The 17,619-nt window shown below is 31.3% G+C and overlaps 3 protein-coding genes across 3 annotated transcripts; 2 read left to right on the top strand and 1 right to left on the bottom strand.

Moving 5' to 3' along the window:
* The first annotated feature begins 6,249 nt into the window (after positions 1-6,249).
* On the top strand, positions 6,250-10,613 carry LOC124931588 (ABC transporter G family member 1-like). Its single transcript, XM_047472092.1, has 8 exons — positions 6,250-6,706; positions 8,196-8,275; positions 8,357-8,821; positions 8,910-8,996; positions 9,093-9,224; positions 9,378-9,575; positions 9,662-9,748; positions 9,909-10,613. The coding sequence occupies exons 1-8, from the start codon at positions 6,313-6,315 to the stop codon at positions 10,548-10,550; spliced, it is 2,085 nt and encodes a 694-aa protein (XP_047328048.1). The 5' UTR covers positions 6,250-6,312; the 3' UTR covers positions 10,551-10,613.
* A 1,358-nt stretch (positions 10,614-11,971) lies between these two features.
* LOC124929015 (uncharacterized mitochondrial protein AtMg00240-like) lies at positions 11,972-12,322 on the bottom strand. The gene has a single exon (XM_047469268.1). It carries the CDS (start codon positions 12,320-12,322, stop codon positions 11,972-11,974), a length of 351 nt encoding a protein of 116 aa, XP_047325224.1.
* A 535-nt stretch (positions 12,323-12,857) lies between these two features.
* On the top strand, positions 12,858-16,319 carry LOC124929014. Its single transcript, XM_047469267.1, has 2 exons — positions 12,858-13,253; positions 13,365-16,319. Exons 1-2 carry the CDS (start codon positions 12,858-12,860, stop codon positions 16,317-16,319), a joined length of 3,351 nt encoding a protein of 1,116 aa, XP_047325223.1.
* The last annotated feature ends 1,300 nt before the right edge of the window (positions 16,320-17,619 follow it).

Raw genomic sequence — 17,619 nt, 5'->3', positions numbered from 1 at the left:
TGGGCTATTTATTAATTTTATGGTTGGAGTGTAAATATTTATAATTAAAAATCAATTATATAAGAGATAATTGACTTCTTATTTTTATATAATAGTTATATAATTCTTTGTTATGGGCCATTTGGATTACTTATTATTATATAATAATAATATAATTCTTAGTTATGGGCCACTTAAATTACTAATTTTAGATAGAAAGCTCATCTACCCAATTTATGAAAACAATATTTCTGCTGCATAGGCAATGACGGAACCAGAATTTATAATTTACTTGTGAATCCAATGCCAGAAAGATAATGTGTTGATTAGTAAATTAGCAAAAGAGATGCAAGAATATACTTGTGAGTATTGTAATTCTTTCAAAGTCAAGATAGTAATAGTTGATTAAATAATCAACAAAAGGATCTTGTATGGTTGGATTAAGACAAATAAAAATATGAACATTAATTGTTAGAATGAAACAACAACGGAAAAAATTAAAAACTATAACAATGAAAAATAAAACATCAATAAAAAGATTAAAAAATGATTATTAAAAATAAATTGTAATAATCGTTTTATTAGAGCTCTCAATTAATGACTAAAATAATAATGGATGGAAACATCGGAATACTAAGATTTTGTAGGCTAAAAATAAATAAGTAGCTTTAATATTATAAAATTACATAACTAATGTCTAATAATTAAATATTTCATTAAATTTATAAAAAAATAATAATAATATAATAATAATTTGTCGTAATATAATATTTATTATATATATTTAATAGTTAATCATCGTAATTCAAATAATTGACTAAAATATCAAATACCCATTATTTTTTCTTTTGAAAAATTATTTACTCAAATAATTTATTTTAAATAAGACAGGTAACAATAAAAATAACAGATAACTCAAAACTCATTAATTAAATTCTTTTTGAAAAAGTATGAGATGTTGAATTAAACAAAATTAATTAGAAGGTGAAGGTATATTTTTTTAACAAGTTCAAATATACTTTTAAAAGTTGATGTATATATTTTTGTTCTCTTAAATATATTATATTAAGTGTGAAGGAATGGATTTAATTATATTGTTGACGGCAGGCAGATGATGGTTGCAATTAATTAAGTGTTTAAATACCAAAAGTGAGTTGAAGAAGGAATAATTAAAGAAGAAGAAGAGAAGCCAACTCTAGTTGATTCTTCCAATTAATATATATAGTCAAGTAATTTGACTTGCTTCTTATCATTCGTAAACTGGCTGCCGCTCAAACAATTATCGAATTTCCACATTCTTTTAGGTAATTGTGGTGAATCTTTTAATATATATAGAGAGAAAAATCTTTTAATATTTGTATACCAAACATTTAATTATATCTATAAATATTTTAACAAAGAAAAAACATTATATCTTATAATTACTTATATATTTATTAATAAATTATTTAACAAAAAAAAATATTTTTATACAAAGCAATATTTATATCTATTTTCTTAACATAGAAACAACATTAGCTCAATTTGAAATCGCTCAAATCTAATTTTCTGAATTAATTTATTTATGTCTCTACTAATTAATTAATTTATCTCTTTCTTTCTCACTAATTAATTAAGGAAAAAAAAACTCATTTAGACGTATGTACTTGTACAACTAGCTCACTTAAACATATGTACTAATAAAAGGTCATTTAAACGTATTTAAACGTATGTACTATCAAAAATTGGTTAATTTAACCTCCTTTAGTAACCATGGTTAACTTTTATTTATATATTCATTAATAAAATATTAATATATTTTCTCTCTCTTTCCTTTACATTTATTATTTCATTTATTACTAATAAATGAACCTTTATTTTTTTCTTTTTTATATTTTTTATTATTTCTATACGAGTATTTATGATTAATTATTTTAATTTAATTTTATATATATATATGAACATTCATCATTAACTATTTTAAATCTATATTTCTTCTTTTTTATATATATTTTTTATATTCACATTAATTATTAATTATTTTAAAATTGTTTGATCCCAATAATTAAATATAACAATAAAAATTTTTCAGCAATAAAAATCCTTCAACACAAAAATAAATTAATAAAGAATTAAGAATTGAATAATAATAAAAATTCATTCATCAAATACTAAAAGAGTAATAATCAAATATTAGAAAAAACAATTCATTTACTACTAATATAAGTGGTGAATAACAATTAAATAAAAAATTATTAATTTCATTTTTATTTATATTAAACTAAATAAGAAAAAACCCTTTTTCAATTTTATTATATTAAATTAAATAAGAAAAAATCCTTCAAAAACAAAATATTACAGTAAAACATAAAATTCATAAATAAATTGTTAAATTTTTTAAAAAAATGAGAATTTAAAAATATGAGAAATAAAAACTAATAAAAAAATAAGATAAAATATAAAAGAGAAATTAATATTAAAATATTAAAAAATTTAAGAATAAAATAAATTACCTAGTTTAATTAATGAAAAAGAAGGAGAGAAAAAATATACTAATATTTAATTAATAAATATATAAATTTAAAAATAAAAATTAACCATATTTATTAAAAAAGGCTAAATGAGCCAATTTTTGATAGTACATATGTTTAAATGAGCTTTTATTAGTACATACTTCTAAGTGAGTGAGCTAGTTGTACAAATATATACGTCTAAGTGAGCTTTTTTCCATTAATTAATTTATCTCTCTAATCTCTAATTAATTTATTTAAATCATAAATTCTAAATCCTATATTCTAAACCCTAAATTTTAAACCCTAAATAATATCTCAATTATGAATTTATCAAAAAAAAAATTAATTAATTAAAAAATAATTAATTAATAAAAAAAGGAGAAAAAAAAAAATATTAATAAGTCAATAGAAAAAAATAATAAGAAAAAAAGAAAAAAGAGGACATAAAGAATAAATAAAAGGAGAGTTTAGGATTTATGATTTAGAGTTTAGAGTTTAGGATTTAGAGTTTAGAGTTTAGGGTTTATGATTTAGAGTTTAGAGTTTATGGTTTATGACTTAGAATTTAGGGTTTAGCAAAAAATTAATTAATAAATACAACATTATGTTTTATTTTACCAGTTAAAGTTAAATGAGAGATAATAAATATTTAAGAAATGAGTGAAATAATTAATCGGAGAATAGGGATAAATTAGTTATTAGAGATAGAGTTATAAATTAATTAATAAAAGGAGAGAGAATATTCTATTTTCGCGGATTTTCGCGGCCCAAATTCGCGTTCTCTATCATTACTCCAAATTAATATAACACTAGAACAATTAAAATAAAAACTCCACCGACACATATAAAAAAGAATATTAGTTTTTTAATCGAATTCATCGACTATCCCGAACGAATATCAGGAAACGTCGTAATAACGAGTTATATACATAATGCAACTACAATCGTTGGTGCTTTATTCGATTTATTTCCAACTAGGTACACTTAAAATAATAAACATCTTTACCCCCAAATTAGAAGTCTAATATATCAATAGAAAGTATTTCTATAAAATATATGTTTATTTTTCAACAAATTATATTTATATCTTAAATTTAGTTAAGTATTTCGTGTATTAACTTTTTACTTTGTTAAACAAACTTTGTTAATTAGTTTGGTGTTAGAATACTACGACTTCTCAATTTAGATTCTTGATTTAGAAATAAAAAGGATAAATAAGATACAGGTGTTTGAAATCCTAAATATTAATATTTTTTACCTTATAAATATCAAACTTAGAAAAGTTTAAATAATAATTTTATTAATGTCACTTCACTTCAATTTAAGGTATTCTTAAGTAAGAATCAAACTCTTTATTTATTAAAAATCATTATTATCACTCATGTTACAGTACGTCTTAGGGCCGAGTGGCAGCCTCGACCCGATCTACAGTACGATGTGTCTGGAAACTCGGGATCGTAAATGGATTCGAGTACAATTTTGATCGCCTCTTTCATGATCCTTTCTATAGGTAGAATTAGTGTGAGCGATCTAAACTTCGACCCTTATCTCTTTCTTCATATTGTAAAGGGGAGCAAAGCCCCTTTTTGCTCCCTCTATTGATAGATCAAGGGCCCTCCCAGGGCCGGCCCTCAGATTTTGGGGGCCCTATGCAAATTTAAATTTTGGGGCCCTAAAATAGTAATTTTTTTTTTTAATTTTAATTAATAAAATAAAATATAAATAATTAATATATTATAATACGATAGTAAAAAGAAGATATAAAAGTTATTTTTATAATATATTTAATATTAAAGGAGAAAAAAGAGGAAAAAATAATATTAATAATATAATATTATTAAATATAAAAAAATGGGGGCCTATAAAAATAGGGAGCCCTATGCAAGTGCATTGGTTGCCTTACCCCAGGGCTGGCCCTGGGCCCTCCTGTCGTCGTTTCAGTGACTCATAGGGCTTCCCTCACAGTCTTTTTGGTTCTTGAAAATGATCGCCACCTCTCCCAGGACCGGAATGAGTATCCCTACCTGATGGTTTGTGGGTTTATTATGGATAAAATAATTCTATGGGTTATAACCACTAGCTTTGTAATAGGTTTTTAAATAAGAGTAATAATATATACAGCACCCTTATACAATACCTTCATATAACACCTACCTCATTTGGAAAAAAGAGAAAATATTTTTCTCTCTCTTATATTTTTTTTACGAGGTAGATGCTATACGAATGTGGTGTATATATCATTACTCTTTAAATAATTTATAGGAATTATTTATAAAAAAATTGGATTAAATTAATATTGAGATAAGAAATATTTTAATAAAAAAATTTGGATTGAACTAACTTTGAGATAATTAGAAATATTTTAATAAAAAATATTTAAAGTATTAATATATAATAATAAAATAAATTGAGTTCATAATGTGATATATGAAATAATTTTTAATTAATTTAAAATTATTTTAAAAAATTCAAAATAAATACGTGTATCTTCCCATTTTTTTTTTTAATTTTCTAGCTCTTTGCACCACATATATGTATTCAACAACATAACCCTACCAAAGTAATTATGATTTTAGCAGCCAGTATACTCAATGCCCAACTATCATCAGCATACTCAATGCCCAACTATCATCAGTATTTATTTAGTAATAATGTTTGAGTTAAACTAATTTAATTAGTTAAATGAAAATGAGAAATTAATAAGAAAAAGAAATTCAAATATATATATATATATATAATGATGCTTAATTTTTAAAATGTCCGGATTAACGGGTCGAGAGTTGTGATTAATCTGGATATATATGTGAGAGTAAATGGATAATTGGGTGGGAGTGTGGGTTGATCCGCTCATAAATTTAAAACGGTTAAAAATAAAATTAAAAAAACTATAAGTATGGTTTGAACTTGCAACCAACAAAAGCAAATACAACCTTTTAACCAACTAGACTAATAACACTTCATACAATAAATTCAACACCAAATTTGATGAACGCGGGACATTTTAACGATAAAAGTTCAACTTTTTAACTAACTAATCTATATATGTAATGATGCTTAATTTTTAAAATGTTTAAATTTCCGGGTCGAGAGCTGTGATTAATTTGGATATATATGTGAGAGTAAATTGATACTTGGGTCAGATGGTAGATTGACCCGCTCATAAATATAAAACGGTTAAAAATAAAATTTAAAAATTATAAATATGGTTTGAACTTACAACTTAACATAACAAGTAAAACTTTTTAACCAACTAGGTTAATAACATTTTTATATTTTAAATTTAACACTAAATTTAATAAACGCGTGACATTTTAATAATAACTTTTTAACCAACTAATATATATATATATATGATGCTTAATTTTTAAAGTGTTCAGATTGTCGGGTCGAGAGTTGTGGTTATTAGATATATATATGTGAGAATAAAGGGATACTTGGGTCGAATTATGGGTTTGACCCGCCCATAAATTTAAAACAGTTAAAAATAAAATTAAAAATACTATAATATTTTTATGGTAATATTTTTTTAACAATTTTTTTATATTAACAGCCGGCTTTCTTTTCTTTTCTTTCTTTTCTTTTCTTTTTTCTTTTCTTTTCTTTGTTATAAATACTCATCGTCGACCTTTCATAGCTTCTTCAATAAAATCTCTCTCGATCTTTCTGATAAAATCTCTCTAGAAGATCTAATTCTGACATGAACCTTCCTCCTCCTCCTACTCCGGTTTATGTTCCAAGATGGACACCAAGTCCAAGTCCGACAAGAAAACTACTCAAAGATCCCGAAACAGAGAGCGTTACCTCTGCCGAATTAGATCATAATATCGATTTACCAACCAAAATGACATTTCCTTTCAGTGCCGGAACAAACCCCCCATCTTTACCAACGTCGACGTTAAAATCTCATAGGATCGATCAAGAAATCAAGGCTTCTTTGGAAATGGAAACGATTAGTATTCCATTCCCAACCTCTCAAGACATATATGTCGTCACTTTCAACCGCGATACCAATAATATTATTAATAACGGCACCGCCGCCGATGGCATTTTCTTGACTTGGACCGACTTGTTGGTAACGGTGCCTCATCAAAATAACGGCGGTGGCGGTGGTGGTGGTGGCGGCGGCCGACTCCCGATTCTTCATGGAGTCACCGGATATGTCGAGCCAGGGGAGGTCTTGGCTATCATGGGACCGTCCGGCTGTGGAAAGTCAACTCTCCTAGATGCCTTAGCAGGTAAATATATATATATTTCAATTTCTTTTCTCCATTTTTCATTTTAAAAGTTAGTTAGTTAACTATTTTCAAATAATCTAATTTTCTATGTTAACACAACACAAGGATTCATTATTTGGAGTTTGGGTGAACTTAATATATATATATTCTCATGTGAAACGTTTTTTTTAATAAATAAAGAGTAGTGTATAAGTTGAGGGTGAGGTGTTAGGAAAGAGTCTTCTCTAACATACAATACTAATTTTAAATTTAATTTAGTTTAAGAAAAACATTAATAAATTTAGCATTTGAAATGTTTATTATTAATTATATTGAATTTTAATATTTTTAAATATGATTTATTTATTAAATTATTATGATAGTTGTTGAAAAGGGAAGAAAATAAAATTGAGTCATTAAGTTAAGTGGAATATGAGGTGAAATTGATACGAATTAATTGACTTTTTTTAGACCACCCACAACTGGGTGTGAAATAAGGTATCAAATGAGTGTTTAAATAATATCAAATGGTGCAGCAGAGTATCAAAATTAAGTGTTAAAATATGGGTATCAAATTTTGATAGACCAAATTTGATGTGGCTCAATCACAGCGTGTCAAGTGGCAGCGTTGGTAGTTACTTTTTTGTTTTTGTTTTCTTTTTTAAATACACTTTTGCATAATAATTGTTCAAAAAAAAATATATATATCATTATTTTTATTTTTTGAGATCTATAAATAGAGACTTGTTTGTGTCATTTGGACACCAAAAAAATTCTGAAATTTTCCACCATATTATCATCCTTGTTTGTATCACATTTCTTTTGAAATCTTCAAACTCTTTCATGGATCCTTCACAAAACTACAACTTCTTTCCAAATTACTTCCCAAATCAAGTTCAAAACCCAAATATACAACCTAATGTTTAAAACATTACTTAACAAATTACCAATGTTTAGAGTGTTTGTTTTCTTCTTCGTTTTAAATAATATTTGTATGTTTGATTTACCAAGTGATGAATAATATTGTTTGTGGTTAAAAAAAATGAAATTATGTATAAATGATGTGGAAGTGAGAGAAAGTAAAAAAATAATTTTGATACCTTGAATAACACTTTATTGTAAGATATACTAAAAAGTAGGTGTTAAAATAAGTATTAAGTTGATATTACAGGGTATTAAATGAAAATTTTGATACCTGCTGGATAGTCTTAGATCTAGAAATTAAATTAAGGAATTCAACTTCTTTTGTTTTGTCCTTTACCTATTATTCCACTTAGGCCCCATTAGCCTTAATTTTTTTTTTTATATATATATAGTATATATATTTTACCTTTAAAAATAATTACCAAACTTACACGAATTTTTTTATTTTTATTTTCTCTTTTTATAGTGAAAATGGGCACAACCACAAACTTAAAAACATACATGGTAATAAAACAAAAACATATTAGAAAACATAATTTGTAATAATTTTTACGGTCAACAAAATCTTTGTGATTAATTAATATAGGAAGATTGGATTCCAACACAAGACAAACCGGAGAGATCCTCGTCAATGGTCAAAAAAGAGCCCTTGCTTTTGGAACCTCGGTATGTATACTTACATACATATGATATGATATATTTTATTAAACACTTATCACTCACGTTAAATAAAAAATTTACAAACAGGCTTATGTGACACAAGATGACACACTCATGACTACATTAACGGTTAAAGAAACAGTTCAATACTCAGCTCAACTCCAACTCCCGGACTCAATGTCCATAGCTGAGAAGAAGGAAAGAGCCGAAACAACCATAAGAGAGATGGGTTTGCAAGGTGTGAGGAATACGAGGATCGGGGGATGGAGTTCGAAAGGGTTAAGTGGAGGGCAAAGGAGAAGGGTTAGCATATGTATTGAGATCTTGACTCGTCCTCAACTTTTGTTCCTCGATGAGCCCACGAGTGGGCTCGATAGTGCGGCATCGTACCATGTCATGAATAGTATCGTTAAGTTGGCTCAGCATAATAGGAGAACCGTGATCGCATCCATCCATCAACCGAGTAGTGAAGTGTTCGAACTCTTCCACAATTTGTGTCTTCTATCCTCGGGAAAGACAGTATATTTTGGATCTGCCTCGGCTGCAGGCGAGGTAATTTTGAGACAAAACAAATAATATGTTACGAAAAATTAACTCTAAACCCTAAATTCTAACCATTTTATTTTTATTTATTTTACAGTTCTTTGCTCTAAATGGTTTTCCATGCCCACCCATGAGGAATCCTTCAGATCATTATCTAAGAACCATCAATAAAGACTTTGATACGGTAAGAATGTTTTTTCTTTATTAATAAATTTATGTTGATTAATGAATAATTAGTTTAATTAATGACTATATATATTTATTCTAATTAATTAATTAGGACATAGAACATGGAATTGGTGGCAAGTCAACTATGAAGGCAATAGAAGCCATCAACATACTCGTTAAGTCATATAATTCTTCAGAAGGTTGCCGACGAGTTGAAAGGAGAGTAGCAGAAATTTCTCAACAGGTAATTATTAAAGAAATGTTTAATATTTGTATTGATTGGTACACCATAACTAATCAATGTGAAATGTGGAAATTTGGTACCATTTGCTTGTAAATAGAAGCAATTTGTGACACATTAGTCAACTAATTAATCTGTTTTCTTTTATGTATGTAGAATAATGGAGCATTATTGGAGAAGAAGGGTGGTCAAGCAAGTTTTGTAACACAATGCCAAGTCCTAACACGAAGATCTTTTGTCAATATGTATCGTGATTTGGGTTATTATTGGCTTCGACTTGCAGTTTATATAGCTTTGTGTTTGTGCGTTGGCACTATTTTCTTTGAAATTGGAAAAACCTATGGTTCGATTCAGGTGGGTAATGAAAAAGATTCAATCTTTCTTGTTATTTTAATAATTTATTATGACTTACCATATTTGTTGTTTAATTACAACATTAGGCAAGAGGAGCAATGCTCTTTTTTGTGGCAGCATTCTTGACATTCATGGCCATTGGTGGGTTTCCCTCTTTTGTGGAGGACATGAAGGTATCTATCATATTCTTACTTAACCTAATTTGACCTTAATAAGGAAATAAAGAATTGCCAATTGTATGAAATGAGTTGGTATGAACATTAAATGGACTATTTTTTTAAAATATGCAATATTGTGATAAAAAAAGTTAATTTATTTTTATTGGAAAATCAGATTTTCACTAGAGAAAGACAAAATGGGGGAGCGTATGTAATTGGAAATACATTCTCATCAATACCATGCTTGTTCCTCATCTCCGTGATCCTGGGAGCCCTAGCCTACTACCTTGTAGGTCTTCAAAGGGGATTCGATCATTTCGTTTACTTTTCGCTAGTCCTCTTTACATGCATGCTTTTGGTCGAGAGCCTGATGATGATTGTAGCAAGTCTGGTCCCCAATTTCCTAATGGGGATTATAACCGGAGCAGGCATTCAAGGAGTGATGATGTTAAACGGTGGATTTTTTAGGCTCCCAAACGACCTTCCTAAGCCCTTTTGGAGGTACCCGATGTACTACATTGCGTTTCATAAGTACGCGGACCAAGGGTTCTTCAAGAATGAGTTCGAAGGACTTGTCTTTCCCAATGAGATGGCTGGGGGAGGAGCGACGATAAGTGGAGAGGAGATCTTGAAGAGTTTTTGGCAAGTGCAAATGGGGTATTCCAAGTGGGTGGATCTTGGAATTCTATTGGGAATGGTGTTAGTTTATAGGCTTATGTTCTTTGGGATTATTAAGGCTATTGAGAAGTTTAAGCCTATGATTAGAGCTTTCTGGGCTAAACATTCTGATCAATCCACACAAACACATACTGAATAAACTCATACATATAAATATATATTTTGCAGCTAAAGTTTGAATAAAGTATGATATTTATTTATTGTAATAGTTTATATTCATATTTAATTAAATAGTTATATTGTTGAGTTTTAGAATTATTTATTGTAAAGGATCAATTTATAAACTTATATTTTATGATATGTTTTCCTGTAATCAGATCAATTTATCATTTTTTCTTTGAGAAGTTATCCTAGCAAAAAAAAGGTCACAAAAATTGCAACACTAATTAATGTAAATGTAATACCTTTAATGAGCCTAAAAACTAGTTATGTCATCCCCTTATAAAATTAAATATTTTTCATATAGATATCTTATCATGTCTAGACCTCAACTAAAAAAAAGTCTCAATCTTTTGAAATGAATTAGTTCATCTTGAATACATCTATGAATCTGCCAAACCTAACTTATCTCAATAAATATTGAATATTATGTCACAAATATAACACATTGGTTTATTTTCTTTAACTTGTTAGGTTCCCTCTATTTATGATAGATAAATAATAGAACCATTGAAAGGTCTATACTCTATAGCTATATAATAATTGGTTAATTTTGGTACCCATCCTAGCTAAGCTAGCTAGGAATAGGAACACCACTTTTGTATCTCTCTTCCCCCAAAGCCTTTAATTTTGGATTCAGTTGATTCCATTCATCGTGAAGAAATAATAATAAAAAAATTAATGCTCCAATGGCTACATCTGTAATTCCATTTATCAAGTAGAGAGAAGATTGTGTAATGCTTTTGAATATGAGAACAAGAAATGAAAAACGTAATGGATTCTACGGGGCCATCTCCCGATCTTATTAATTGATACAATATACCTCTTACAAAAATAGTCCTTAAACTATTGACATAATAACACAAATAAAAATAACTTTATAATTAAAACTATTATACCCTAATCAACAAGTTATCTAATATAACTTATTACAATTCTTACATGGACATTCCCATGTGTACAGACTCAATCAAAACATAGGTATTCCTATGTGAACATAATTTATATTTATTTTAATACACTTCCCTCAAGATGAACATCTCTAAGGTTCATCTTGGACAATAAAGCTTGAAAACGATTAGAATCTAAGGCTTTGGTGAAAAAATCAGCAGCTTGGTCTTGTGTGTAGACATGCTTAGGAATAAGGAAACCATCTTTGAATTTATCTCGAACAATATGACAATCAATCTCCAAATGCTTTGTTCTTTCATGGAAGATTGGATTTTCAGTGATGTGTATAGCAGACATATTATCACACCACAAGTTAATCGGCAAAGGGACAGTTTGTTGGAGATCATTTAGGATATATGAAATCCATAGCAGTTCACATACCGTGGAACCAAGACTTCTATATTCCGCTTCAACACTTGATCTCGAAACAATCGCTTGCTTTTTGGTTTTTCAGGAAATGAGTGAATCCCCTAGTTTGATGCAGAATCCTGTAAGAGACCTTCTGCTTACATCACAATTTCCCCAATCTGCATCTGAAAAAGCTTCCAAACACAAGTTATTATTGAAAGAATAAAACAGGCCTAACGATGGTGAACCTTTTAAGTATCGAACCACTCTAAGAGCTGCCTGCCAATGAACAATATTTGGCTCATTCATGAATTGACTGAGTTGCTGTACACTATATGCCAAATCAGGTCTAGTAAAATTCAGATATATAAGACGTCCAACTAACCGTCTATATTTCTCAGGATCTTTCAACAATTCATACCCTTTTTCTTGAAGTTTAAGACCTTTAATCATAAGAGTCTTTTCTGGTTTAGAACACAACAATCTGTTACAAGGGATTGTTAGGGTTAGGTTTCCTAACCCTAAAATAAGCTGACGGGTAGACGTAACCCATGTCAGCAGTTCTATTTTTAATTATGCAAAATAAATAATTATAAATAAGGCAGTTAGCCAGAATATGTAATACTTAATAAATAATTATTTCTAAGGAAATAAATAAGTATTAATAAGGTATTAGCAAAATATATGGAATTAGCGGGAAGTTAATTATGGCAGAGGATGGGTATATAAAGAGGAGATCATAATCTGCAAGGGGTACCCCGACATTTTTACAGAAACCTTCTAAGGTTATTTCTCTCTCTATTTTCTATCTCCTATCTTCTTCTTTCTTATCGTTAATTTCTTACTCACCTAATATTTGTGAATCTCATTCTCACCTCTATTATATTCTATTCTTCACTTAAATCAAGATATCCCTCACTTATAACTAGGTTATCAGTTGAATCTACTTTAAGCTATATCATTGGTATCAGAGCAAGTTCTTGGCAATATGGTGGAAACGCGTATCGACGGGGAGTTGAATGAAATCCGCAACCGCAATCAAGCGCAAGACGAACGAATGTTGGCTCAAGAGGCCCGATTCGAAAGGATGGAAGCTATGATGGCTTCAATGAGCGATGCAATCAACCGACTAAGTACAATTGGGAATAATCAAGTACCATCAGATGAAGGTCAAAATCTCCGAGGTGATAATCATCGTGATCGTAGACGAGGCGAAGATGTCAGACATCGGGAAGTTCATAACGAGGAAATGTATCAACCTCCAACTAGGCTGTCAAAGATTGATTTTCCAAGGTTTAACGGCGAAGAGGTGGATGACTGGATTTACGGAGTCGAGATGTTTTTTCAAATAGACCGAACATCAGAAGAATCAAAGATGGATTATGCATGTGCTCATCTGACCGGTCGAGCGCGTTGCTGGTTCAACTCATATTTACAACACCGACTTCCAGGGCGAGCTATGACATGGAACGAACTGAAGTAGTTAGTTTTGAAGGAATTCGGTCCAAGCGAATTGGATGATCCACCAGACGAATGGAAGGACTTGAAGCAGACGACAACTGTTAAGGATTTCGGTAAGAAATATCTCGATATTACATATAAACTGCCACATCTTACTGAAGAGTACTCCATTAAGGGATATTTAAATGGACTCAAAGAAAAAATAGCCAATCCAATCAGGATACAGAAACCTCAGTCCTTAACTGAAGCGATGGGAATGGCTAAACTTCAAGAACGAACTAATCAGAAATTACAAGATGCTGTTTTTGATTCGTTAGTGCGGCGAGGCTATTTAGCAAACAAGGGAGGTCCATTACTGCCAACTCCGAAGGCTACATCTTTCCTGAATCGAGGAAATAATAATGGACCGTATAATAGAACATCGACAAACCCTGCGAGCAGTTCTAATAGTACTGGCCAGTACAATAGAGCAACAAATACTATTCCAAGAAAAGTCAATTTAGATCAGAAAGCGTATGACGAGAAAAAGAAAAACAACCAGTGCTTCTATTGTGAAGAGAAATGGGAGTATGGTCATAGATGCAGGGCGGGTGCCATTGCGATGATAAATGAACTATTCGAGGAAGAGAATCAGGAAGAAAAATTGGTTGAAACCGTGGACGAATTAGAAGATGGCGCTGCAATGACAATTGAAGGATCAAATACATTTGATACCATGAAGGTGCAAGGAACGGTAGGACGAAACAACGTATATATTCTGATAGACTCGGGAAGTACGCATAATTTTATTAACCCACGAGTGATCAGGAATACAAAATTTGTAACGTCTCCGGCGGTTAAACTAATGGTCACAGTAGCAAGCGGTCATCAATTGGTAAGTACTACCAAATGTCTTGGATTACAATGGTCAGCTCAGGGAATAAATTTCAATGTCGATGCACGAGTATTGTCCATTCTCAAGTATGACATTATACTCGGAATAGAATGGTTGGTGACACTTGGTGGAATTCAGTGGGACTTCAAGAATCTGATAATGGAATTTTCATTTAATGGTGAACTGCGGAAGCTACACGGGGATACATCCAATTTGGTTTCCATGATAGAAGGCAGAACATTAGGGAAGGTTATCCGAAAGGGCGCTAATGTGGCTATGCTGAGTATTGGGGAATCAGAAGAGTGTGAATCGGAATTATATTCCGTAATAATATCTTCACCAGAGGCTGACAAGGAACAAAAATTGGAGAAACTGTTAATAGAGTTTGAAGAATTATTCAGAGAACCTACAACACTTCCACCTACTCGCAATTATGATCATCGAATTAATCTCAAAGGAGGAGCAGGAACCGTTAGCTTAAGGCCATACCGATATCCTGCTCTTCAAAAGGATGAAATGGAAGGCATGATAGAAGAGATGCTTAAATCAGGAGTGATACGCAAAAGTTATAGTCCATTTTCTTCACCCGTTGTGCTGGTAAAAAAGAAGGATAAAAGCTGGAGATTATGCATCGACTACCGACGTTTAAATGAGGTAACTATTAAAGACAAATTTCTAATTCCGTTAATAGAAGAACTAATTGATGAGTTATATGGTAGTTGCATTTATTCTAAACTAGATTTAAGATCTGGTTATCATCAAGTCAAAATGAAGGAGGAAGACATTTATAAAACTGCATTCAAGACACATGAGAGTCATTACGAATTTGTAGTGATGCCTTTTGGTTTGACAAATGCACCTTCCACGTTTCAACGAATGATGAATGAGGTTTTTAAGACTTATTTGAGGAAATTCGTACTAGTTTTTTTTTACGATATTTTGATCTATAGTCGAACATGGGAAGATCACTTAAAACAGTTGCGATTGGTATTCGAGTTACTGAAACAACATCATTTAGTTTTGAAACATTCCAAGTGTGTCTTTGCTTGTTTGGAAGTAGATTACCTTGGACATGTTATTTCACAGCAGGGAGTTGCTGTAGATATGTCGAAGATATCAGCTATTAAAATATGGCCGACTCCAGATTCCTTAAAACAACTTAGAGGATTTTTGGGCTTGACAGGATACTACAGGAGGTTTGTTAAGAATTATGGGTCTATAGCTCGGCCACTAACATCCTTATTGAAAAGGGGAAAATTAGTTTGGAATGAAGAAGCCGATGTGGCATTTGAGGAACTCAAAAAGGCCATGATGAATCTACCAGTACTAAAATTACCTAATTTCGAGGAAAGCTTTGTGGTTGAAACTGATGCAAGTAACAATGGTATGGGGGCGATCTTGATGCAGCAAGGACACCCTGTGGCATATATCAGTAAAGGACTCGGTCCGAAACTACAAGCCTTATCTGCTTATGAACGAGAAATGTTAGCTGTATTACATGCTATCAAGAAATGGAGAAGTTATTTACAATTCAAACCATTCATCATAAAAACGGATCATGAAGCATTGAAACACCTGTTGGAGCAAAAGATTAAACACCCTAGTCAAGAGAAATGGCTATACAAGCTGTTGGGGTTTGAGTTTTCGGTGCAATACAAGAAAGGCAAGGAGAATGTAGCTGCTGATGCACTATCTAGAATCAATTCAGAGGGAACTTGTCTAGCGTTATCTGAATTCTCATCGGTATTATTAAAGAAAATAGCTAAGACATGGGATGAAGACATGAATCTGAAGCAAATTGTTAATAAGTTACAATCCGATCCTCAAGGTATTAAGAGTTTTTCGTTTATCAATGGGCAGTTGAGAAAAGATGGAGGTATCGTGGTGGGCGCTGATAAGGAACTCAAATCATACATAATATCTACAATGCATAACTCATCAGTGGGAGGTCATTCAGGTGTGATGGTGACATATCAGAAACTAAGACAAGCATGTTATTGGCGTGGTATGGAGCGCGATGTAAGGGAGTTTCTTAGGAATTGTCTGGAGTGTCAGCAACAAAAATGGGAAAAATCAAGGAACGAAGGGTTTACTGCAACCATTGGCGATTCCTAATTCTATTTGGAGTGACATATCTATGGATTTTATAGAAGGATTACCAAAATCACAAGGGCATACAGTTATTTTAGTCGTAGTTGATCGGCTTTCAAAGATGGCACATTTCATTAGTATGGGACACCCCTATTCAGCAAGTAGTGTTGCTCAGGTCTTTCTGGATCATATATTCAAGTTACATGGTATGCCACTCACTATCGTCAGCGATAGAGATAAGATATTCGTTAGTACGTTTTGGAAGGAATTATGCAAATTACAGGGAATTACCCAAGCGATGTCAACAACGTATCATCCTCACCGATGGTCAGACAGAAGTGGTAAATAGAAGTGTGGAGACATATCTGCGATGTATGGCTGGTCAAAAACCGCAAACATGGGCTAAATGGCTGCCTTTAGCCGAATGGTGGTACAATACAAATTTTCATTCGGCTGCACTATCATCACCATATGAGATTGTCTATGGTCAGCCACCTCCGGTTCACTATCCTTACTTGGCCGACGATTCCAGAGTAGAAGCAGTGGATAGAAGTTTATCAGCCAGAGAGGAAGCTCTTAAATTGTTGCGATTTCATCTTCACAGAGCCCAACATCGAATGAAGCAGCAAGTAGACAAGAAACGAGTGGACTGTGTTTTGGCAGTGGATGATTGAGTGTTCGTTAAACTACAGCCTTATCGACATACGTCAATTAGAGGGAAGACTCATAAACTTAGCCCAAAGTTCTATGGACCTTTCCGAATTATAGAGCGAGTGGGACAAGTGGCTTACAAATTGGATATTCCTGCTACAGCTAAGATGTATAATGTGATTCATGTGTCGCAACTTAAAAAGAAAGTAGGAAATGCAGTGGCTATGCCACATGTTCCATCCCTACAAACTCAGTCAACAGCGGTTCCTATTGCTATTTTGGATGAAAAAGTTGTTTGGAAAGATGGACACAGCATTGGTCAATATTTAGTTCGTTGGTCTAATTCAACGGATGATGATGCTACATGGGAGGATGACTCTTGGTTGGAATCAGAATTCCCAGAACTCGGATTGGTTGGCAATAAATCAGCTTCTCATTTTAATTGTGTTGTTCGTGGTCGAACAAACATTGAAGGGGAGGCTAATGTTACAAGGGATTGTTAGGGTTAGGTTTCCTAACCCTAAAATAAGCTGACGAGTAGACGTAACCCATGTCAGCAGTTCTATTTTTAATTATGCAAAATAAATAATTATAAATAAGGCAGTTAGCCAGAATATGGAATACTTAATAAATAATTATTTCTAAGAAAATAAATAAGTATTAATAAGGTATT

This window comes from Impatiens glandulifera, chromosome 3, assembly GCF_907164915.1.
Source record: "Impatiens glandulifera chromosome 3, dImpGla2.1, whole genome shotgun sequence".
Lineage (NCBI taxonomy): Eukaryota > Viridiplantae > Streptophyta > Magnoliopsida > Ericales > Balsaminaceae > Impatiens > Impatiens glandulifera.
Note: the sequence above shows the minus strand (reverse complement) of the source record. Positions and strands in the feature narration are given on the sequence as shown.